Source organism: Coffea arabica, chromosome 5e, assembly GCF_036785885.1.
Source record: "Coffea arabica cultivar ET-39 chromosome 5e, Coffea Arabica ET-39 HiFi, whole genome shotgun sequence".
Taxonomy (NCBI): domain Eukaryota; kingdom Viridiplantae; phylum Streptophyta; class Magnoliopsida; order Gentianales; family Rubiaceae; genus Coffea; species Coffea arabica.
The window spans coordinates 50,623,749-50,648,994 of NC_092318.1; the positions used below are offsets into that span (position 1 = coordinate 50,623,749).

At 35.3% G+C, this 25,246-nt stretch overlaps 2 protein-coding genes across 2 annotated transcripts; one reads left to right on the forward strand and one right to left on the reverse strand.

Moving 5' to 3' along the window:
• The first annotated feature begins 4,188 nt into the window (after window positions 1–4,188).
• Window positions 4,189–15,510, forward strand: LOC113743232 (probable LRR receptor-like serine/threonine-protein kinase At1g53430). Its single transcript, XM_027271195.2, has 24 exons — window positions 4,189–4,573; window positions 6,270–6,441; window positions 6,759–6,830; window positions 7,328–7,396; window positions 7,483–7,554; window positions 7,630–7,701; window positions 8,175–8,246; window positions 8,582–8,653; window positions 8,770–8,841; window positions 8,943–9,014; window positions 9,909–9,980; window positions 10,738–10,806; window positions 10,947–11,012; window positions 11,172–11,231; window positions 11,304–11,342; window positions 11,433–11,482; window positions 11,595–11,959; window positions 12,094–12,292; window positions 12,374–12,508; window positions 13,096–13,214; window positions 13,396–13,606; window positions 13,700–13,937; window positions 14,133–14,283; window positions 14,853–15,510. Exons 1-24 carry the CDS (start codon window positions 4,444–4,446, stop codon window positions 15,261–15,263), a joined length of 3,060 nt encoding a protein of 1,019 aa, XP_027126996.2. The 5' UTR covers window positions 4,189–4,443; the 3' UTR covers window positions 15,264–15,510.
• A 135-nt stretch (window positions 15,511–15,645) lies between these two features.
• LOC113743235 (probable leucine-rich repeat receptor-like serine/threonine-protein kinase At3g14840) lies at window positions 15,646–24,729 on the reverse strand. The gene is made up of 24 exons (XM_027271199.2): window positions 24,578–24,729; window positions 24,282–24,453; window positions 23,537–23,608; window positions 23,346–23,414; window positions 23,160–23,231; window positions 22,984–23,055; window positions 22,780–22,851; window positions 22,597–22,668; window positions 22,418–22,489; window positions 22,251–22,322; window positions 22,093–22,164; window positions 21,193–21,264; window positions 20,995–21,063; window positions 20,350–20,415; window positions 20,227–20,262; window positions 20,049–20,089; window positions 18,836–19,218; window positions 18,422–18,617; window positions 17,893–18,024; window positions 17,569–17,687; window positions 17,239–17,449; window positions 16,894–17,131; window positions 16,501–16,651; window positions 15,646–16,216 (listed from the first exon to the last, which is right to left on the reverse strand). Exons 1-24 carry the CDS (start codon window positions 24,654–24,656, stop codon window positions 15,830–15,832), a joined length of 2,997 nt encoding a protein of 998 aa, XP_027127000.2. The 5' UTR covers window positions 24,657–24,729; the 3' UTR covers window positions 15,646–15,829.
• Between the last annotated feature and the right edge of the window lie 517 nt (window positions 24,730–25,246).

Below are 25,246 nucleotides of genomic sequence, written 5' to 3' on the forward strand. Positions count from 1 at the left end.
AATTTCTACTGGCTGCAAGTTTGATGTGTACAGTAACTGTTACCTACAAAACAAAGCTGCCTAAAAATAAGCATTTGAGGTCTGTCAAATGGAGAAAAGGAATTAGGAGTGGTTAAAAGTCGTTGGTGAGCCGTTTCGCAATAGTCTTGGTGTTTCCCCTCCCCCTTTCCTTCAATCTCACATCGATTGTAAGTGATGTGTATGCGTAGGACTTAAGCTCCTCGGTGTGACCTGAAAGTCAGTATGCCTATTGAGTTGGGCCGTGGGTTTCGCTTAGATCCTGGATGGATGTGTGTTGTTTGCGGTTGGTTGAGAGGTCTGTCAAATGGGATTCCTTACAGATTTTATTTTTTAAGTTTAGCAACTGTTTTAGCAATCTGCTAAGGACAACGGAGCTTTGTTTTATATAACGTAGTAAAACAAATTATTGGATGCACCCATGCACGTAACTTTGGGGTCCATCTCCACCGACCTGAGCCAAATCTCGGGACCCTTTTGCTTTTCCAGTTTGGAATTTTCTGTGGCGGCTTTCCTATTTTACCCGTGATCATTTTTAAGCTGACGTTTTTTGACCATAGAATTGCACTTTCTTTTCATAAAGATAAAGATTAAACAGGATGCTGCAGAAAGTCATTTAATTTAGACTTTTCAGAGTAGTGGCATTTACCATCCCTGCTTCAAATGAATAAAAATTGAAGTGCAAAAACTAGTAGCCTTAGCTGAGTTTTATTTTTCGGTCAATTTCATAATGTTCATTTTCTGAAAAATCATACAGCTATTGTAATATATATATATATTCTGTACGTGCATGTGCTGCACTAAGAAGAAATTCTCATTGGGGTAAAAGCAACTCTAAAATTTTTTACCTACTCTTTTTTAGTTTCTTAAGAAAAAATATTCACCAATAAGTACAAATGATGCATATGTTCCATGAAAAACATAAAAAGGCAAACTCAAAATTATTTATGTAATAATAATTTTGCTTTAAAAGCAAACTAAACCATTTACAATTACTCAAGATGAATTTTCATATTTTGATAATGATTTACAATTTTTTCATTTTTGAATTTCACGAAGTATATTTTTTTCAATATAAGTAACTAAACAATCATTCATCCAAGTGTCTTCCATTCTATTTCGTAATCAATTCTTCACTATATTTATAACTGAAAAAGCCCTTTCTCCGGTAGTTGTCGCAATAGATAAAATCAAAACCAACTTTAGAAACATATAAATCAATGGATACACAAAACTTCAGGGGACACATTTAAAATTATATCAAATTTCTATAGGTACTATAAAAATTTAAGGGGAGCAGTGGAGGCCCATGCCCCCACCGTAGATCCGCCCTTGTGTATGTGCATGTGCGGCACTAAGAAGATTTCCTGAAGAGATAATTTTTCTCTAAGAAGATTTAGCGTGTGAATGCCAAGGGCATCCTTCCCACAGGTTATTTGCCGATTGTATTTGCTATTTGCTAGCATTTATCAACCTTTTTCTCCATGTTTTCGGGAAGAGAATTACAGGTTTAAAACATCTAATTAATATGTCAATTCAAAATTTTGCAATAAATATGTTTAACATGCCTGATAAGGGGTTTATGAGCCTCTAAAATGTCCATTTTCCTCAAAAGAAAAAAGAGAAAACAAAAGGTGCATTTTAAAATGACTTGGAAACCTATCAAAATCAACTGGAACTAATTATTCGTTTTATGTTTTCTGAATAATCTACTGTTTTTTAAACATTAATGGTAAAGGGTGGCGAAATTTCAAAAATCTTCTTGTGTTTGAAATATAGCCAAATAAAAAGCCCACGAGGTGTTTTCTTCTGCATACATGTGGAAACCAGGATTCACATACTGTTCTAGTCCAAAATTTAGGTTAGGATCTTAAATAAAATAGTTCCCATATCAATAAAAAGAAGTCCAACTACTAATACATCTGGAAGAAAAGGAAAGAAAGATCAAACTCAAATTGTAGGAACATGTCAAAATTTTACAACTCTAGTTGGAAAAAATAAAAGGGACCCTAATTATGGTCAAAAGAAGGTTAAGCTTGATTAGTACTATTTTGCTGCAAACAAAAACTTAAAAACAATTAAACATAGAAGGTTCTAAATACTACGGAAAAAGTTGAACTCTTGCTATAATCTGAAGAGTAAAAGTTTGCTTTCGATGTATCTAGGTCGTACTCTTTTTTTTTTTTTTTTTTTTGATCAGACACGATAGTTTCTATTTTACACCTATTCCTACTTTATATTCGGTGAGTTATATAACATCTACCTCCTTCAGTGGGGCACAAATTAAAAAAAAAAAAGAAAATATCATTTGTATAGCCATTTTTTTAATAATAGCACTCTAACTATCTTTTTTATCATATAATCTAATAAATAAAAATTATATAATACAAATGATAGTAAGAGTGCTATTATTTAAAAAAAATGGAGTGCTATCATAAAAATAAATAGAATGCTATTAATATTTGTAAGAAAAAGTTCTTTTAGTAATAGAAGCAGATAATAATAGTATTTACATAGTAAGGAAGGTATAAGTTATGACATATGTATTTAACAAATAACATAAAAGGATGCAACTGCAAGTGTGATTTTATGTGATGGAAAAACTCACGAGTGGACTAAATTTCTTGAAACATTAGGCTTATACTTGTTTCTTTATCAGGGATTGTAATCAAATTATTTGTAAACACATGTATTTATTGACTCTCTATGAATTACTAGGAATGAAAAAGACATTTTTCTAAAATTGAACCTAAGATGAATATTTTCTCTTGGTTAGTGAAAGCACATTTAGTAATTTGTAGGGAAAACATGAATACTTTTAAAGTTTTTATCCGTAAAATTGAATTATTTTTTGGTACCTTGTAATGTTTGAGATACTATACGGACACGCTTCTCTCTAAATGATTAAGTTTATTAGTTATAAGGAATCATTTCTATCATCAGAATTACCAAAAAAAAAAAAAAAAGAATTGAGACTCAGTAGAGATTGATGTAAGAGTTTTAATTTTTTTTTTTTTTTTTGGTCTAAGAGGAGTTACCGGTCTTTTCTTTACTAATTAATTTCCAACATCCCAACCACCTCTTCTATAAAGACTGCGTCCATCTTAATTGTTGCATACATTTTGCATTAAAAGAATTCGATTTTGATTTGATCTTCGGCTCTTCTGATTTGAACTTTCCAAACCCTTAATCCATTTTTCTCAAAAAGGGACAAAATACCTTTTTTTTTTTGCCGGTGCTGCTGGCGAAGGGACATACACACTTGATTATTTTAACTAAGGGATAATTTCAGAAACTGTCCTTGGAGTTTCTCATAATATCACCTAGTACCCCTAAAATTTTTAAAATCTCACTTACGTCTCTTAGATTGACTTTTTTTTTGTAACATTTTAGCCCCTTTTGGAGAAAAGTAAGAGAGATAAAACTTTCCTTTCAATACAACTCTTATGTTATCCTATTTATGAAACTTACATGAACAATAAAAATTAAAATAAGGGTATAAGTAAAGTTGAAAATATGTAGAAATTGCCTATTTTCTTTTTACATGAAAAAATTTTTTGGTAATATTTTGATATTTGGTCATGAGATCATTTTTTGATTAATCTTATTAATGCTAGCTTATTTATAATTTTTTTCTATAAGTAGGCTTTACATGCAAATTCCACATATAAAAATTTTTAATATAAAATACAATTTGAATTACATCATGTATTAAAACATACTTGCTAAAAAACATTGCTTGACTTCCTTAAATCCGTCCTGCAAAATTCTTCAAGGTGTAAATTACTTACCAAAATTCATTGAAGTGATTGCCGTTACTAAATTTAACTTAACCACTACCTTTGCTACTTTACCACCATTTGAATACAGAGAAATATGGACTAATATTGAATAGTCATTTGGCTATTTTTATTAATATTTTTTGGGTTAAAAATTCTCTTTTATTTTGGAATTTTTGGTTAATTAATTATTAAGAATGCAATGGTAATATTATCAATTTGTGATCATTGAAAGGGATATCTAACCTTGTCAAAGTGACACGAGAGGTAAGTGAGATTTTAGAAATCTCGGAATGCTGAGTGATGAAGAGAAACATCAAGGAAGGTTTCCAAAATTATCCCTTTAGTTAAAGAAAATTTCCAATTCCGCGCCTTTATTCTTAACCGCTGCCCCCCGCCCCACAGGCCAAGGCCCGTTTTCTTTCTTTCTCAAAAAATCTCACGCCCTCTTCTTGCTTGTGCCTGTGCTCTGTCCTAAAATACTCTGTTTCTGTTTCTTACTGCTACTTTTCGTTTTATTACAACGTCTGTTTTCTTCAGAAGTCATACGTTGTAATATTTAGTTTGCTTGTTTTCTTGACATCTGCAATTGTACTGGAGAAAGTGCTGCATAGATCAACGGAGCCTTCTGTTCTTAAGTACAACAATGGTTACATCAAGAAGGACACTTCCTGAGGAGATACATGTCAGCATCGTCTATTTTGTCCTGGTTCTGCAGTTCTTCAGTTGTACTAATGATTTAAGATCCTTCGCTCAATTATTGCCTGAAGAAGAAGGTAAGATGGAACTCCACAAACTTATATCTTTGACAATCAAACATGCAGCATCTGTATGATTGGACATCATTTAATTTGCTTAATCTTTCTCTTGTTTTTCACTTCTTATTTGTTCTTCCGGGGTCAGTGAAGCATGATGTTTGTGGGTTCTTTTTTTTTTTTTTTGAGGATTTTAACATTTATAGAGTTTTATTTGACAAAAGTTTTGTTGGTTTAGCAAACAATTATGGGTTTAACGACCAGGAACATCCATAGGTTGCAAGAGATAGAAACTAGAAAGAAAGCAGCCTTTACGAGGGGATTTTTTTTTCCCCAGCCTTCTTTGCATCTTTTATTTTGGAGGAGGAGTTTCCAGACATGGCTATCTTGAAAAGAAAATGTTACAAGTGCACTACTTGCACAGGTCCACATAGCAAGACTTACCCTTTTAACTTTTCCTTATTGGCATACTGTTATTGAATTTTCCTTTTTCTGGGTTAGGCAATGATAAAAGAATCAAAATTCAGGAAAAACCAATCCAACTAAAAGATATATAGATCGATTTTGGAAATTCCCAAAATCACATACTGTCCACTCTCAATGAATTATTGAGATGTCGGCCCATTCTGGCACGACAACCTAACTCATTTGAGGGGCTTAATCTTACGACTGGTAATGAAAATATCAACAAAAGATGCCAAGAGTTGATATTGATCAGTAGCAAATTGCATTATACCAAGGGGCATGGGACACCATTGGCTTGGTCTTAATCTAGGTGAGATGGAGGGGGAGCCTTATGGTTGTTGCATTGAATAAGTCATGTACCCAAAATTGCAATTGCACTACTATAAGTGAAAAAACTGCGGTCCGTCACATGCAGTATTTATTACATGAAAGGGAAGGATTGGATATGGTTAAATTGGCTGGTTCACAGGAATGGTCTCTTTGCAGAATTTCTATTTTTGGGTTGATTTAAGTTTATCTTAATTTCACCAATCGTGTATATATATGCAACTTTTTTCCTCGTTTCATGAGTTACACAGATAATCAAATTTTCTGCATTGGAATTGTCAGTCCAATATTTAATTAGGTTCAAAGATGAACTTATGAGCAACTGGCCAAAACCTTTGGGAGGAGTTTGGTCAGGCCATATATTGGGACTTTGCCATGCCTCTTGACATCTGAGTATGGAGTATGCGAAGACTGTTATGCTGGCTTTGACGTGTCCAAGTCAAAAGTTAATTTTAGCCGTGAAAGTTTTGGGAGGCGTTTTTATTTGACAATTCTAGGTTCATACAGTAGATCAAGATAACCACTAATCTAAGATGTTTTTGACAAGCTAATAGAGAATTGTCACAATTTTGAAATGAAAAGGACAAGTTAACTAGGAATTTTGCCTGAAAAGAACAATTATTTATCTAAAAAAAAAAAAAGAATCAATTCTTACAAGAACTTGCTTCAGTTTCTATTCTTTTATGTGTTTTACTGAAAATGCCCCACATACTAAATTATTCAACTGGAGTTACAGTTGTTACTTTACGGTGTTCAATCGAAGCAAAGCTTTTCCCAAAAAAAAAAAACTTGTTATCGAGAAATTGACTTCAGGATGCTCCAAAAAAAGAGAGAAGAAAAAAATAGTTGAAATCATTATTTAAATATAATTATGCATGTTATTAATTACACATTATTGTGTTTTGATCGCAAATTCATGTTGCAGTGCAAGTTCTTCAAACGATATCATCAAAGCTGCAGATCACAAACTGGAATCTTAGCCGGAGCTCTTGTAGTGAGGGTAGCGGTCTCAACCGGACCTTTGGCGATGGCATTTATAGCAATGTGACCTGCAATTGCTCTTTTAGTGCCAACACTGTATGCCATGTCACAAGCATGTATGCTCTTAATCTTTTTGCTATTATCACTCTTGACTCTTGAGCGAATGTCAGGTTTCTTGAGGTTTAGACGTTCTATACTAAATATCTGCTGTTTAAATGGATGGAGGGTGATTTTGCCCGGTTACGTCTCTCATGAATCAGTGACATAGACATAGTAACGTTTTCCTTCTGATGTCCACATCTCAAGATGTCAAAAGTTAATTTTTTCTACTCCATACTAATGTTTCTGAGCTTATTCCTACTTGGTATGCAGACTTTTTTTGTTTGCTGTTGTATTCTCATACATGTTTTTTTTTCTGCTTTGGGTGACTCAGAGAGCTGAAAGGCCTTAATTTGACTGGGACTTTGCCTGCAGAATTTGCAAATCTTAGTCATCTTCGGGAAATGTAAGTTCTTTGTAGCTAGTAAGGAATTCTGTTGAGAATGTTAAGTTTGTTAGTTCAACAGATGGATGTTGTACGGCAATGGTTCCTTTGATTATTAATTTGCACCAGCATGGCAGCCCAGGGAAGCATTCAATATGATTGTTTTCCATTGAAAATAGGAGATGTAAAGGGACTAAATTTGTGGTCATTTTAATTCTCACATGCCAAAATCATTCTCCCCTGAATGGAGTTCTAATTGACAGAATGATGCCCAAATTTCTGCGATTATTATCAGCTGGCAAAAATCATATGGCACTTGTATTGGAAGATAACTGAAAATAAACATATGAAACTTGATCACGAGTAAGATGGACAAAATTATTGCGGCCACATTTTAAAGTAGAATTATTTCATCTAAGATTCATATGACAACTTAGACCAACATCTCAGGAAACTACCCCGGCTCTCTTTTGTTTGAGTTTCTGTCCACAGACTTACTTTGCTTCTTGTTTTTTCAGAGACCTCTCGCGTAACTATATCAGTGGATCAATTCCACTAAGTTTTGCTCGGCTTCCTCTCACTAATCTGTAAGTCACTTGTTCCAAATAATCCAGGGTCGTTCTGCATTTTGCTTTAGACTTCTTGGATACACTAACAAGTCAGTCAACTACAGGTCACTATTGGGAAACCGGATTAACGGTACAATTCCTAGCGAAATAGGTGATATTTCTACTTTGGAAGATCTGTAAGTGGAGACGATGAGCAGTGTCTACGCCATATTCAAATAGTTGGGATACTCAACTGGGCTATGTTTTTGCAGGATTTTGGAAGATAATCAGCTTGGTGGACCTCTTCCCGCTAATCTTGGAAGGCTAAGCGGATTGAGGAGACTGTAAGACTATCCGATCATTTTAGGCAATCTTACCGTACATGCAAAATGATTGCAATCTCACGCACTTTTAAGTTAACGAGAATCTCCCATTAGAACAAGTTGAAGTTGTATTTGGTAACTCCGTCCATGATAAATTTAGCATGATCGTGTTGTTAATTATTACTGTAAAACACTTAATGGTGGTTCTCATGCATCGTTTATTTCTCAATTTGTGGTTCTATAGTCCTACTACTCCTGCTGAGGTTTCAGAAGTGAGACAGCTTCAGCAGTTGATTATAAAGCTTGGAACAATGCAATTTTCCAAGATTGGCATTCTTTTCTCCTTTCTGCTTATTTAGACACCATTTCTTTGCTTTTGCATCAATGGACTCTATGTTGTAACATTAATTCTCTACCAAATTCAACTTGAATTAGTTCTGTTTTTCCCTTCGTCGTAAGGATATGTCTACCGATGATGAACATTTCTCTTGCAGCCTGCTTTCTGCCAACAATTTTACAGGAACAATACCGGAGACATTTGGGAATCTGACGAATTTGACAGATTTGTAAGTCATTACATTTAAGCAATTAAAAATGTTTCAGGTTTCATTTGGATCCTAAATCTTGTGGGGATGATGGTAAAGTATACTTGTGATGTGAAGGAACAGTATTGTTTTTACATATCCTCTCCTTCTTTTTTAGTAGATATAAAACTCAATTAAGTGTGCCGAATTGTAACAGGAAACAAACAAAAACAAAATAAGAATTCATTTTCTTTCAGAGCCCAGCACAAGAAAATGATTTTCTGGGGACTCTCAAGTCTTCTTTTCCTCCTAAATTGAAAATAAAATTCCTAATGGGATGACTCAAAATATTTGTGAGCTTTCTTTGCTGTTTGCAGTAGGATAGATGGAAATGCAATTTCTGGAAAGATGCCCGACTTTATTGGCAATTGGACAAAACTTACGAGACTGTGAGTGTTCTTCTTGGCATCATTGATGCAACTTTTCTCCCTGTTCGGAATAAATTTATTTGCTTTTTGGACTATGGTGATGCTGTCTTACATCAAGCGGAACCAATTGTTCGCAGACATATGCAAGGCACGTTAATGCAAGGACCAATTACTCCTGCAATTTCCCGGTTGACAAATTTATATGAGATGTGAGACAATTTCCTGTTTAGACTTTACTAGATTTTTTACTACAACATGCTCAATTGGATTCTGACATCTGCTTCTTGATCACATAAATTGTGGTTCTCAGGAGGATACTCGGCTTGAGTGGTTCAAGTATTAGATTTCCCAATTTGCAAGACCTGGAAAATATAAGAACAGTGTGAGTTGGGAGGATCTAGCTGTGCCTTTGGAATAGATATCTGCTAATTTTTTTTTAAAAGGGATAATTTTAGAAACGTCCCTTGAGGTTTCTGACAATTTCACTGAGCTCTCCTAAAGTTTGGAAAATTACACCTACCTCTCTTGATTTGATAGTTTTAGTAACAGAATCTTAAAATAATATTGATTTGGTCAAATTTTTAAATGAATACCCAACAATGCCCTTGTGTAATGAGTTTTAATTTATTTTCCTATACAATTATAAGATTATCTAGTATAAAATATATCAATTTTTCATATCCATATCTACCATTTGATAAACAACTATATAATAATAATTTTATCACTATGATAGGATACTTTTGATGGTATTTTATTATGGATTTAGATTTATAAGATAGAAAAAAATGTTGAAATAATTCATATAGAGTTTATGAATTTTTCGAGTAATGGGATTATCATAATTTAGTAGTGGTTTTAGGGCATTTCTTTTTATTTATTGTTAATTTTAATACCAAAAAATAGAAAAACAAAGATTAGTAAAAACATTGGACTACATATAAATTAACTCATTAGAAAAATCACTAGTTCGACATTTGGTTACGATAGAAACTAGAGATAATAGTGCAGTTATACAGTTTTATTGGCAAAATTTTTTTTTTTTTTTTAAAAAAAGGAATACGAAGGAAAAAAATGAAAAATAAATTCAACAGTAATTCTAAGTATAAGCATCCCAAACAAGGGAATTTCAATAAAAATATTTAAGGAACAAGGGAGGTATGTGTAATTTTTAGAACCTTGAGAGAGCTAAATGACATTGTTAAAAACCTCAAGGGAGGTTTCTGAAATTATCCCTTTTTAAAATTCTGCTAATTATTTTGTTCTCATGATGCAGAATATTAAGAAACTGCTCCATTTTTGGCCCAATCCCAGAATATATGGGCATCAAGGCCAATCTAAAAACACTGTAAGTTTGTTTTGCAGGGAGGCATTTGTGTAGTTTTATTGATCTCTGTCATTGACATTCTCTAAGTTGATTAGAAAGTTAATTGCATTGCAAGTGCAATCATAAATCTAAGTTAAGACAACAAAAATATATAGCTTTGCAAGTGATATAGCTTCACTGTTCCATTTGTTTGCAGTTATTTAAATACACAAAGACAGCATTATGAACATTCTTATTACTGTAGGACTAGTTTATTCTAGATGAACTTATTTCACTTCACCAAGACTTGAACCTTTTGTTATTTATATATTAACTAAATGAATGTAGTTTTGCTTTTTGTCCTGCAATCAACTTTAGTCCAACATGAAAAGAATTGATATTGAATATCTACTGAACCGTTCACTTGGTTTTATATTCTGAAGTTGAAAACATCAGCCTAAGAACGTTAGTTAATATAACCTATCAAATTCCCGATTGAGAATTCATTATGTGGACAGATTTAGCTTTTTCTCATAAACAAGCAGTGCTTTCATGCCTGAAATTGGCATTTAGACCTTCTGATTGAGGTTAAAGCATACCTTTCCTTTCAAGTATGGTTTAAGACAAGTTTTGTTCTGTCCAATTTACATTCAGAAGAAGTGATTTAACATACACAACAGGCCAAGATTTCTACTTAAATGGTGGGAGAACCTAGTGACTGATTAGTGTTTCCAGTTGTAATGACTGATCTCAACTATTATGTCTTTTCTTTTGGGTTCATTGGGCAATGCTTTTGCAGGGACCTTAGCTACAACAACCTGACTGGTCCAATCCCAAATACATTTCAGAGGTTGAATTTTGATAACCTGTAAGTCACTTTATCTAAATTGCATTTTGTGCCCAATTATCAAAACTTTGATACTTTTCTTGGATTTTCAGACAAATGGGGTTTGCGTACATCTAAAGCCCTTGCCACCCAAAAAGCTAATGCTATACCATTTTCTGCAGCCTTCTGGCTTCTAATGCATTAAGTGGAGAAATACCCGGTTGGTTACTGGACAGCAGAGAGAACATGTTGGTGCTTGTATACTCTTGTCTTTTGAAATTCTGAATGGATGCAGAAGTTGCAATTCAAGTGCATGTATAGCATACATACGGAGATATATATATATATATATATATATATATATATCATAGATTTCTCACATTTGGCATGATTGTATTTGCTGGCAGTGACTTGTCTAACAACAATTTTACTCCATCGTCCACAACAAGCTGCCAGTCATCCACTGTGTAAGTGTTTCTTTGCTTTCTTGGCAAGTGGAATATTTCACGGTTTTAATCAAAAACCCCGTACTTCAACAGGAACTTAGCCTCCAGCTATTCGACATCAACAAGCAATTCGTGAGTCCTGAAATACTAAGTCTTCTTGTTAGATTTCATTTTAGTTTGTCAATAAAATCATGTGGATGACCTTAGCTTCATACAACACAGAATTGCGTGGTGTTCGAAGAAGGACCTTCCTTGCTCGGGAAAATCCCAATGTATGTTTTCCAAAGTACCATTCTGTTCCTTTTTTATGGAATCTTGTATTATTAATTTGAAGTTACCTGTAATCCGTGTGATTTCATGAATGATTCTTGCTCGCATATGCAGATTATTCATTGTTCATAAATTGTGGAGGAAGCAGGATTGGTTTTGAGGGAAATGAATATGAAGATGACCAAACTAACCGTGGTCCAGCTTATTTCTTTTCCTCCTCAGAGAAATGGGCTTATACAAGCTCAGGAGTGTTCATAGGAAAAGATGATGCCAATTATGTTACTAGTTCCGCATCATCAAATTTGACTGGTGGAGAGATATACAGAACCGCACGCCAGGCCCCCGCTTCACTTAAATATTATGGCCTTTGTCTAAGAAAGGGTAGCTACAAAGTGCGCCTCCACTTTGCCGAAATAATGTATTCAGATGACAAGAAATTTAGCAGTCTTGGGAGACGCATATTTGATGTATCAATTCAAGTAAGAAAATACCAGCAGCTAATTTCTGGGTTTAGCATATCACGTAGCTTGAAATCAGTTTCTTTAAGAAACTTATTGGGATAGAAGTTACACAAACACTTCTGCCGTATCTTAGTCGAAAGTTTTTAATGCAGGGAAATGTAGTTCTCAAGGACTTTAATATCATTGAGGAAGCTAAGGGTGTTGGGATAGGAATTACCAAGGACTTTAAGGATGTAATTGTAAATGGAAGCACTCTGGAGATCCACTTATTCTGGACTGGAAAAGGGACAACAGCAATTCCTGACAGAGGTGTTTATGGACCTCTAATATCTGCAATTACTGTGACACCAAGTTAGTTTATCTTGACTCTTGTTTATTCTATATTTCCTTCTTCAGAAACATCTCTGAGTCATCCCTTCTATCTTCTTCTAGATTTCGACACTCATACAGGGCTATCAGTTGGAGCTATTATTGGCATCGTAGTTGCTTCATGTGTGGTGGTATGTTTAATTTTAGTTTTGCTGCGATTGAAAGGATATTTAGGAGGAGACGACACTGAAGATAAAGGTGAGATGATGTGTAATGTGTTTTTTTCTTTTGACTATAACAAAAAATCGATTGTCAGCTATCCGGAAAGTGATCAAACAATTGAAGTACCATAAGATAAGATGAGATAAAGAAACGAGTAGGGCCTAAAAGTAAAGAATCTTTTCTTGTGAGAGCAGGATCATTGAAGCAATGCTTCTGTATAGAAAATAGAGCATTTTTGTAGGAAGTTCAAGAAAACCAACCAAAAACAACTAGGTGTTCCATTTTATAAAAAAAAAAAAAAAAATGCCAGCTGACATACAATTGAAGTTAGTTTGTTTATTTATGTTGTGTTCTGGAGACGATAGTGTTAGAAAGGGATGTCCATGTGTCTTGAAAGTTTGCCCCTGGACAAACAAACATTGTGGATATTTGCCGGTGCTTATGCTGTAGTTTTACAATCTAGTTAGCAGCGAGATAAAATGTACTTAAATTTAAGATTTGAAGTCACATTATGGATGTCGTGGGTTGACGAAAGGGAGATGATTAAAAACATGTTTAAAATTGCACTTTAAGTTTCTTTATCTTTCATTCTGGAGGAGTGAACCTCTATCGTTTCATTTCAGAACTTCGAGCTCTGGATCTACAAACAGGATATTTCACTTTGAGACAGATAAAAGCTGCCACAAATAACTTTGACCCTGCCAATAAGATTGGTGAGGGTGGGTTTGGGCCAGTTTACAAGGTTGCTACTTACAATTGAACTTCTGATTGATTTAGTTTCATTTGAATATTGACATTGCAAGAACTGGAAAATTCATCCTAGCCATGCTTGTGCTGGACCAAGGACATAAGGGAAACAAATGTTGACCCAACTAATTCCACTATGATGTTTTATCATGCTTAAATGATGCTACTATTCCCAGGGTTTATTATCAGATGGTGCAGTAATCGCGGTCAAGCAGCTCTCTTCAAAGTCAAGGCAAGGAAATCGAGAATTTGTTAATGAAATTGGCATGATATCTGCGTTACAGCATCCTAATCTTGTGAGGCTTTATGGCTGTTGCATAGAAGGCAACCAATTGTTGCTAATATATGAATACCTGGAAAACAACTGTCTTGGTCGAGCACTATTTGGTAAGCATTTTGGTATCATCTTTATGAGAAAGCATAGCTTGCAACACGATATTCAATTTTCATGCTCTTCTCCCTGGTGCTTTACATTTTTAGGTCGAACGGAACTGCTGCTATATCTTGACTGGCCAACAAGGAAGAAGATATGCTTAGGGATAGCAAGAGGTTTGGCTTATCTCCATGAAGAATCTCGGTTGAAAATTGTCCACAGAGATATCAAGGCTACAAATGTACTTCTTGACAAGGATCTCAATGCTAAGATATCTGATTTTGGTTTGGCCAAGCTTGACGAAGAGGAGAACACCCATATTAGCACTCGAATTGCGGGAACGATGTGAGTTTTCATGCCTTTTGCCTTCTCTAATTTGTAATTCTTTCTTCATCTGATTTTTGTTGGCAGCAAGATTATTGACTGGAATTTTTGTGTGTGAGTGCATGATGTGGACAACAGTAAATTATTTGGAAAAGAATACGACGGGATTTATTATCGAAAACATCTATTGACTTGTTTTGTTATCTATTCTTGCAGAGGTTATATGGCTCCTGAATATGCTATGAGGGGTTACTTAACGGACAAAGCAGATGTTTACAGTTTTGGAATAGTTGCACTGGAGATCGTCAGTGGGAAAAGTAACACTAACTACAGGCCCAAAGAGGAGTTTGTGTATCTACTTGACTGGGTAAACCTCTTATATCAGCTCTATCCTCCAGGGGAAAGATTGCCTTCTTTAGCTCACACAAGTGATTGAGCTGATTACTCGAAAACGATGGTTTGAATGAACATGTCTTTTACTAAAATTAAACTGGCTGAAATGATGGCATTCTTACTGTTTTGAATTCCTAAAATTGATCAAGAGTATCAACTATCAAGGGTACTTAGACAACAATGGTGGTAATTTGGAGGAGAGGGTGGAAGCAGGAGTGACAACAAGGATTTTATCAGAGTTCATTTTAGTCAACACTACCAGAATTAATGATAAGGATTTTGTTTGCTAGATTTCATAAATTAATGATAAGGATCATAGCTATCAATCCATCAATGAATTTGTCATCAACTCGTAGTCTCATGAAAAATAATCTTGTAGGATGAATTAGCAGGAAAGCTATTTTAGCTTATGCATCCTATCAGCAAATGTTGGTGTTATTATATCCTAATATTCTGCCTACATTTCTCTGTTTTTCAATTTGTTAACGCCAATGTCTGAGTTAATAATATAGCCTTTTCCTCATTCTACGTGGGAACATGCAGGCTTACGTCCTGCAAGAACAGGGAAATCTTTTAGAGCTTGTGGATCCAAGTCTTGGTTCAGACTGCCCTGCAGATGAAGCACTGAGGATGATAAACTTGGCATTACTATGCACTAACCCATCTCCTACTCTTCGGCCAACCATGTCTTCTGCAGTGAGCATGCTCGAAGGCAAAATCGCAATTCAGGCACCACTAATCAAGCGCACCTCATTGAATGAGGACATGAGGTTCAAAGCCTTTGAGAGATTATCACAAGACAGTCAATCCCATGTTTCTACATTCTCCATTGACAGCAGCCAGATCCCTAGGACTACTTCAATGGATGATGGACCATGGATTGACTCATCAGCGTCTCTTCCTAGCAAGGATGAAATGCGTGATTCTTCTTCATCTAGCAAGCTTCGATTCTGATCTTCAAGATGGTGTCAAACTGTTGAGTATTTCATGACGACAAGATTTAGGATTGCAGTCTCGCAAATTTTTTGGTTATTTGATGTCATACAGATTCTTCATGACATTTTTCAGGTACCTCTGGAGGTGCAGTGTTCTTCTGTAACAAAATTCATATTCTCTTGCAACAAAACTAATGCGGTTGTGTAAGCATTGTAAATATTTTGGAATTGGAATTCTCTAAGAATTTGTAGTTTGGAATTGAGAAGTGGAGAAGTGAAGATTACTAAAAATTGCGATTAGCGTGAAATTGTGACTCTCCCTAAGACCAAGAAAAATGAAGGATGCATCAAGGCCTTCCTTGAGGTCCTCCCGTTCCGACAATATATCCCCATGAAACAAATTGAATCAATTAGTAATGTTTCATTCATTTAATTAGTATCATAACTGAAATGAAATACTTTTATAAGGAGATAGATTCATATGGATATGTATATATATACACATAGGTATAGATTTACAGTTATGTTTCAACAAGAGAGGAAGGATGGAAAGACTGGAACACAAAAAGCACAGAATTATGGGCGTCACAATCTCTTCATCAGATAATCAGAATCGATATTGATTGGATATAAATCTGCCGCCGATGTTGAAGATGCAGTAAACGGCACTTCCATTGACACATGTTGTGCGTAGCTCTCATCTGAATTTGGCACTTGTTGCTGATTGGTGATCTCCTTGCTGGGCTCAACCTTGTTACTCGAGAAACTCAATTCTGAAAGGAGCTCTGCATCAACTGCTCGCCCTTCCAACTTGCTAACCACCGTCGACATGCCAGGTCTAACGGTTGGTGAGACATCGGTGCAAAGAAGGGCTATGTGAATTGTAAGCATAACCTCCTCCTCATTCAAGTTTGATCCGAGTCTCGGGTCTACCAGTTCCATTAGTTTCCCTTCCTCCTTCAGCAGCTTAGCCTAAAGAAACCGCAAACTAGGATTTCAGCAGATAGAAATTGTATCCTTGTAAGCCTGTATAATTATAATTTTTCTTTCATGTGATACATGATAAAAAGATATTTGCATCAACAGTTCTCAAATAACAGCAAGAAATACCTAATCTTGTAAGAATGAGGTCCAAAGCTACTAGCAAAGAATGAAAACTTCTTATTTCTCATGCCTAAGATTAGGCTGTATTCAAAATGAAGCAACAAAAATCCTAGAAGATAAATAAAAGCAAGAGAACAAGATAATGAACCTACCCAGTCAAGAAGATGGAAGCCATCCTGCCTTGGTTTGATATTGGCATTACTCCTTCCGCTGACAATCTCCAAAAGGACAACCCCATAGCTATAAACATCTGCTTTGTCAGTTAAGTAGCCCCTCATTGCATATTCAGGTGCCATATATCCACTGAAAAATCATAATTATGGATTTAGGATATGTATTGACAAGTCATGACCAAAACGTCCTCCATAAACTATTCAAGTATGAAAGGTGGTTCATAGCTAATACATTTCATTTACCAATAAATGGACACATATTGGCACAGAACAAAAATAAAAACAAAAAAAAGAATGCTGAGCTTCCTTTTGAGAGAGTATTATACTATTATGCTACAGCCTTTCACAAGAAAGTATCGAGCATGCACTCACTAGGTTCCAGCAATACGGGTACTAATGTGGGTGCTTTCTTCATCATCAAGCTTGGCCAGACCAAAGTCAGATATCTTGGGGTTTAGATACTTATCAAGTAGCACATTGGTGGCCTTGATATCTCTGTGGACAATCTTCAACCTTGATTCTTCATGGAGATAAGCCAAACCTCTTGCTATACCCACAGAAATCTTGTGTCTTGTTGGCCAATCTAATTCCAACTTGTGTTCTTCAGGACCTGTCGGTATCCATGTGCATCCAAAGAATGAAAAATAAATTATCTTGAGTGCAGATGAAATTTTTACTTGCACATGATTTTTGTAGTTGGATTACAAATTAGTTTACCAAACAATGCACGAGCAAGGCTGTTATTCTCCATGTACTCATATACGAGTAATAATTGGTTTCCCTCGACGCAGCACCCATAGAGCTTCACAAGGTTAGGATGTTGTAGAGCTGAAATCATGCCTATTTCATTCACAAACTCGCGGTTCCCTTGCTTTGATTTGGAAGAAAGCTGCTTCACAGCAATGATAGTGCCATCTGCCAGATGACCCTTTAGTACAGATGAAATCTCAGGTTAGAACCCTTAAAAAGAAAATGAAGATGGGTCCGTTATAGTACGGTTATAAAAAAGTTAGAATTTTGGGGAAAATAACCATGGGTATAGGTCACCTTGTAGACAGAACCAAAGCCACCTTCTCCAATTTTATTGGCTGCATCAAAATTATTTGTAGCAGCTTTAATTTGTCTTAGAGTGAACGATCCAGTTTGTAGGTCTAGACCCTTTAAATCTGCCAAAGGAACTTATCAGGGAGAGCATCTCTTATCTGATTCATAAATTCTGAGAAAATCCAAAGAAATCAATATCCCCGAACTTGGAACCAGTAGATAGACCAAGCTACTGCTCATCATCTCTCATTTGGACATTTCTAATGGTTAATAACCCTCAAGGAAAACACAAATATATTGCACTGAGAATAAAATAGGATGACTTACCATTTTCCAAGGTATCTCTGCACCACAGACAACCTTTCCACCAAAGAACACAAATTGTGGCAAGAAGCAGAATTGCAATTACAATCGCAGCTACAGCACTAGCTGGTAAGCTTTTTCCATGTGGTCTAAAGTCTGCATATGGGGAGAGAGAGATTATCCAACCATCTCTAATGGGAAAAAAAAAAAAGAAGTAAAATGCTAGCAAATTTTCATTTTTGCTCCATGTTCTTCAAAGATTTCTAAAAACTTATTTTTGGAAACAACATACGTGCACATCACAACAGGTCTGGGTTTCATGTTCTGTAATGAAGAATCACATGAAAACTATAATCATCCCCAAATAAAATTCCCTCTGCATAGTAATGGCTGGTGAAAAGAAAACACATCTGGTCATTAGAGCATTATTATTTTCCTTTCCACAGAAGCTCTTATTGGGTGTGCATAAATAAACTATAAAATTAGGACCAACTCAAAAAGTTCTATTTTTCCTCTTGCCAAAAATAATAGCTTTAGACGATTTGAAGCTCACCAGGATCCACAGAAATTGCTGAGATCAGAGGACCATAAACTCCCCTGAAAGGAATACCAGTTGTCCCTTTTCCAGCCCAGAAGAGGCGGATCGCCAAAGTGGTGTCAGTTACTACTGCAGTAAATTTTTTAATAACAGGTCTATTAACTCCACCAGCCTCATCCTCAATATTGAAATCTTTCAGCATCAAGTTTTCCTGAATTAATGACAGAAATCAGGCATGGTTAAGCAAGCAGAAATGTGTAATATCTAAGGTAGAAGTAAACCAATAAATTTGCACAAGTTCAAACTCTATACTTCTGCCAAGGTCACTAGCTTCTTTTTCTTTTTTTTTTTCAATCCAAAAATTCCTGATTCTTTTGAATAAATCTGCAAACATATATATGAAACAAGTAAAATACAGTGTGAAGATACCTGAATATATATATCAAAGATGCGCCTCCCCAGACTACTATATGTTCTGTCATCAGTAAACATAATTTCGGCAAAATGAAGGTTTACCGTGTAATTCCCATTTTGCATACAGAAACCATAATACGTCAGTGAAAGCGGGGAAAGTCGTGCTTCTGTATATAATCCCGAGTTGGTCCCAGATATGCCTGTATTGTTTGTCCAAATATAGGAATCTCTGGGGCGGTCATCATCCAAGAAGTTACCGGTGCTGCTAAATGCCCAGTTACTACGAAACCTATGGACAAAATTTGAAGGGCCACCTGACTCTATATCGTCATCGTAACTTATATCATCATCATCTTTCATTTCTCTTCCACCACAATTTATATGGAGAGAGTACCAACCTAGTATAAAGCAATTTCAAAGTTTTTTATCATTTGGAACAAAAGAAAGCAAAATTTGAAAAAGTGCAACTAAAAAGAAAAGTACGATTCCACCTAAATGAAACTTGTATTATTCATACTATGCACTTGTATCAATATAGAAAAATGAATGCAATTGTAAAGCAAAGGAACCAAGAAGAAAACAGATAGGCAAGGAATATCAGCGTTATAACACCAAGTTAGTACACATGCATATTTCACCATCTTTCTGAATTGGTGGTACTCCAGTTGTTTGCTTGACAAGGAAAGGAAAAAGCGATTTATGCTGTAAAATAGAAATGTAATAAGATGTGAAATGAAAACCAATAGCCTGAGCAAGTAAATGTACAATTAGTTGTCAGATCAGAATAATGAATCTAATTTGCTCAAGTTGAAGGCTTTATATATAAGTCAGCTAGTTTTTTGGTGAACTATAAATGCTATACCACCAGATCCTGAATGTCTAGACACTCATTCAAGGAATTCAAAATTCAGGAATCCATTAAACTTCAAAGTTTCCCGGAGCTAAGATGTTCAGGTCTAGAATATACATGGTCAATAGCTGTTGGATGCAATTAGTAGCTGTTTGATTGTCAAAATGATTGTAACTTATCACTCAGGAATAAACTCAAAAACCAAGTGAATTGAGTCCAATATTTTCACTCCAACTTTGTCAATTTCTTTAGATCTACATCTGATAATAACTATTAGCTCAAGTCTAAACTTATTGGCCTTCTCTAGAGAGTTCAACACTCTTTCAAGTGATTCATAAACTATTAAAATCCAAGAGCAGTCAATCAAGGATGACTTACTCTCTGGACAGCTGAAGCTCCTTAAGCATGAGACAATGCCTCTGAAAAAACAATGCAATTATCCACTATTAGTTTGCATCATGTGGAGATTCGAGTTGTATATTAAGAAGGAGATTATGTCCATTACTTTATCTACTGGAATTGGTAGCATTATAAATTAGTTACATTGAAAACTTACGGTGTGTTGCCTTTTGAGGAGCTTCCAAACAAGTTTCTGATAACAATTAGCTTCAAATGTTAGATAGCTTACAGAAACTTGAGATTAGAACTATTACTTTCAAAGAAATGAACGTAAGCTCACAAGTTTCCAGTCGGTTGACAATCGGACGCTCCAGAACTTTTGGTAAAATTGTTGTATGAAAGATCACTGAATCAAAATTCACGACATGATCAATAATCAGTTAAAGAATGCATATACACCTTGTCTTCTGTTCCCTTTAAAGAAAATTTTCATTTCAGTCTTTACCATTTGTATTTTGCTGAGTAGTTATATAATAAGCACTCTAGTTATTTCCACCTAGTTAAAATATGATGATAAGTAAAACCAAACAAAAACATAGGAAATCCTTAGCAGTCCTTCAATTCAGACTCAAAAATGATAAATTGTCAGTTAGCAAGCTGCTCCAACATCAGAAGCCATATTAGGTTACAATGTGGGACATGAGAATGAAAACGAAAGGAAAAAGAAGTAGCACTTCTAAACAGAATAATAATCATTGACTGAAAGAACTAGATGCTGGACAACACAATTTATTGATGAATGATCAGAGTGAGATAACAAACACAAGGGTCTTGCTTTTTGTTTTTCTGCAGTAAAAGGTGAGTTCACTGTAAAAGAAACGTATGATACGCATACTTGATTAACCACGTGAGATGCTACCGAAACCATGCTCCATTAAACAACCATGACATTTTTTACTTCACTAATCTTTGAAAACGAACTCACATACGGACTTGGCCTTTTGTCAGCATCCAGTCCGGCACTGCTCCAGTGAGGAAGTTCCCAGTCAGATAACTAGAAAAATCAGCATTCATAGATTAGCAAATCTTACCTGTTTCCTACATTGTACAAGCAACTTTTCAGCTATAGACTAGTTTCAGTAGTAAGACTTATCAATCCAGCAACAGTGATCAACATTCTTACATATTTTCGATCTTTGGTAGACCAAACAAGGTCCTTGGAATAGGTCCACTTAATTTATTAAAACTGAGGTCCCTGCAAAAGAAAGATAACTATGCAGGTTTTAAAAGAGGCAAGGAAAAATGTTCTTTTAATCTAGTCAAAGCAGTTCTTCTGTAAGGAGCAGCCTCAAACACATATTTACGTTTTTTACCCAGATAATTTTGTGGTTGGCCAGCATTCCACTTCATTTAACGCTGTTTAATCAGTTAAAGCACAAGTAGATATATCCTTTTCCTTAAAGGTGCATGTATTGGTGTACGATGTTTATGCCTCAGCAACTCATCTGTACTTTTCATTAGTTCTTTGTGGATACTACCTTTAACATTGAGGGAACATATTAACTTCTATTCTTCTCACCAAAGTTCCCAATAAGTCTATATTGCCTGTTATCAATCTATCTTGCCTCTTATCATCTGCAAGCTCACCAATTTCACTGGTATCTCATTGCAATTTGCTCAACAGTCACCCCAGGAATGATGGTTCAAAAGATAATAATAGATAATTTGAAAATTTTGTAAATTATTTGTTTTAGCACCTCCCAACTATTACTTCTTAGCTAGGACAAACTCTTACACGGAGCAGGTTGAAATTCTGAATCTATTTGCCCTCCTGGGTGTCCAATATGCTGTACAAGATGATATACACTACTGCAGTAGAGCTCTTCTCCTTTATGTATCAACTATTGGTGTTCTTTTTGACATAACTTGCAACAGACAAATGCAGGTCAACAGTTTTCTACTATCGGGTTCAATGTGGGTCATATATTTGCAAATGCAAGCACAATGTATGCACGTTGTGTGGCAGAAGTTGTATAGCAACATCACATATTGAACTTGAGAATAAGGAACTAAATCTACTCACAAGAGTTTCAATTTTTTAAATGAGCCAAGAAACCCTGGTAGCTGCCCAACAATATTGCAACTCCTTAATATCCTATAAAAAGACAAACTCCGCATCAAGTCAGAGCAAAATAATGGGTGTTCTCCCTTGAGAGTGCAACAGAATTTTGTGGGACTCACAGCGTCTTCATATTAGTTGCCGCACTAAGTGGGGGAAAATTTGTGTCATTTCCGTTCAAATCACTGATTCTCCTGTTTGTATTAATTCAAAGAGAACAAAACTTCAACAGATTATATTGTTTAAACGCTTACTACTCATAGTGAAAAGTACAAAAACATGAACTCACAGGTCAGTTAATTTTGTCAAGAAAGCGATGCCAGATGGCATTGGCCCACTTAGACCACTAGCCTGTATCACTCTGCCATCACAAGAAATTAGTTGCACAATAATCAACAAAACATGGTGGAAAAGAAGTTGTAAAGAAAATTAAAATGTTGCAATATCAAAAAGGGCTCAAGGTCTCACAGTTTCTCAAGGTTTGTCCAACTCTGAATGAAATTAGGTATACTTCCTAGGAACTGGTTCTCGCCAATGCGACTGTGTTTTCCAAACAAATTCATCAGGAATCAGTATCTAAATTGAAGTCAGAAATATATCAGAAAACTCTGATCCACTTGTGAAATGTGAAAGTCAGAAAGAGGAACTCACAAGTCCTTCAAAGTGGTCAACCTAGCTAGCGTTCCAGGCAACTTGCCAGTGAAATTGTTTGAGGTTAAATGTCTTAGAATGTCAGGGGTTTAGAACAATAAAAAATGAACATTTGTTAGTTCTTGATATCCATTCCAATAAAAGAAAAGCAACATGATTGTCGAACATAAAGCATAACAACTCGATATATTTGAAGGGTCTTACATTTTTTCTATGAGAGTGAGATTCCCAAGCTCTGGAGGAATAGTTTCAGACAACTGATTGAATTCAACAGTTCTATTCACAATTCAAACAAAAAAAAAAAATCAACTTTGATCACACAGTACAGGAAATACAGAGTACATGACGAGGAATGAGAGAAATCAATGACAGATTCTTACAGATTGACTAATGTGCTGATATTTCCAAGTTCTTTTGGCAATGACCCTGATATACGGTTTCCAAGCAGGGAACTGCAGTGAACAAACCTAGCCACATTTTAGCCCTTACAAAAGGTGGGGTAAAAAGACCTTTTTCACAGGAAAAAAAAAAAGGGACAGGAAAGAAGTGAAAGATGCAAAACATACATGTTTACAAGTTGCATGGAACCCCATTCCCGTGGTATTGTACCATTAAGGTAGTTGCGTGTTAGATCACTACAAAAATTTACATAGTGACAATTTGAGTTAGATAAAGATTTTATCTTTTTTCATGGGTTTGCATTCTTTTCTTTAAGATTTTAATCCACAGTAATTAATGTAAGGGCCGCCATATTCACATTTCTCGGAGATACGGGAGCTTGATCAATTCTGGCGGCAATGATCCCGGAAGATTCTGAGCTTTGAGTATTCTGCATTTTGGAAAAGATAGTCATTAATTGAAGTGAATTACATAACAGAACATACAGCAGAGGAGTTTATAGTTTATAGTATCTTCATGGAATTTGACACTTTGCTTGGGAAATTTCTTCATATATAGATAACTGTCCGCACTATTAGTGATTAGTTTTCCTGCTAAATGACTCCGAAGGACGATTTTTTTTTTAAATTATTATTATAGTAGCATACAGACGCTAACTTTGAAAGTAACGCATACTACAACAAAGATTTGTTTGGCATTGTTGTGATTTTGACAATCCTTTTTTTTTTTTTTTAAAGTTTAACAGAACTAGTTCTGCAGGACATCTCGATCGTTTAGTTGGTTTCTTTTATATACATATACATACAAACATATATATATATATATGTGTGTGTGTGTGTGGCATAGAACTAGGTGGTACGTATAGAACTTTTTTTAAAAAAATTTTTTGCCCGGAGCTGAACATATGGACTTTAGCTCCAAAATGCTGTAAAATCACATAATTCTGCAAAATTTATCAGGCCAGTCAGCGAAGACAAAATCATCTTCACATCAGAAACCAAAACAAACCAGTGTTCAAATCTGAAATAAAAATACAACCAATGAAGACGTATCAGCACTTCAACAGAGGATTAATGATTTGAGTACGAGAGAATAAACTTTACATGCTGACAACATGGCAAACTGTGTGATTGAAGAAGGAACAATCACAAGTAACCGCATTCTGAGTTTCTATGGGATTAGGAGTACTCCAGTTTTGCTGTCCACTGCATGGATCCACACTGAAATTCCAGTCCGTCTTCCTTAATGTCCCAGCAATTTGCTGCAAAGCTCTCACTACGAGAAACAAACAAACAGAAACAGAAAATAACCATTAAGGATTCTGCTTTTATCTTTTCCCATGCCCAGAGAAGAAAAAAAATCTTTTGTCCTTAGACTGAATATGGTACTGTATAAGCACCTTCATCAGGAGGAAGAGTGGTTCCAGAAGCAAGGAGAACTGCTAAAGCAAGGAGAAATGCTACCCGGGCGAAGAACATGTTCAGAGCTGTTTAAGGGAAAGAGATAAGACTATTGATTATGTAATACCAAAGAAGAGATAACTGATGATCAAGAAATAAGGACGGTGAATGAGAATTTCATGGACACCATGGAGATACCAATTTATCTTGGAGCTTGACAGTGAAAGCGTGGACTTGGGACTCGTATACCTCGAAAATGATTAAAGCAGAATTACATGCATGATTCTTTGAAATAGAAACTTTTTTTTTTTTTAAAAAAAATGAAAGCACATATATGGCCTTTCTTTATAAATTGTGAGGTTGTTCATCATCGATCAGATATTTTATTGGATCGTCAGTTAGGGTTAATTTCAGAAACCTCCCCCGAGATTCATCCTAATATCACCTGGTACTTTCAAAAATCTTAATTACCTCTCCTATCAATTAATATGATGTGATTAGATGCCCCAATTAGAGACGTTGAAATGACAGGAAGGTTACCCCCAATGTTTTCCTACTTTTTTAAGTAGCAAAAGGTTGGGAAAAGATTTTTAAAAAAATCTATAAGCAAAAATATCTAAAAACAAATAACAAGAATGCTATCTAAAATATTTTTCTCCCTCTTTGTT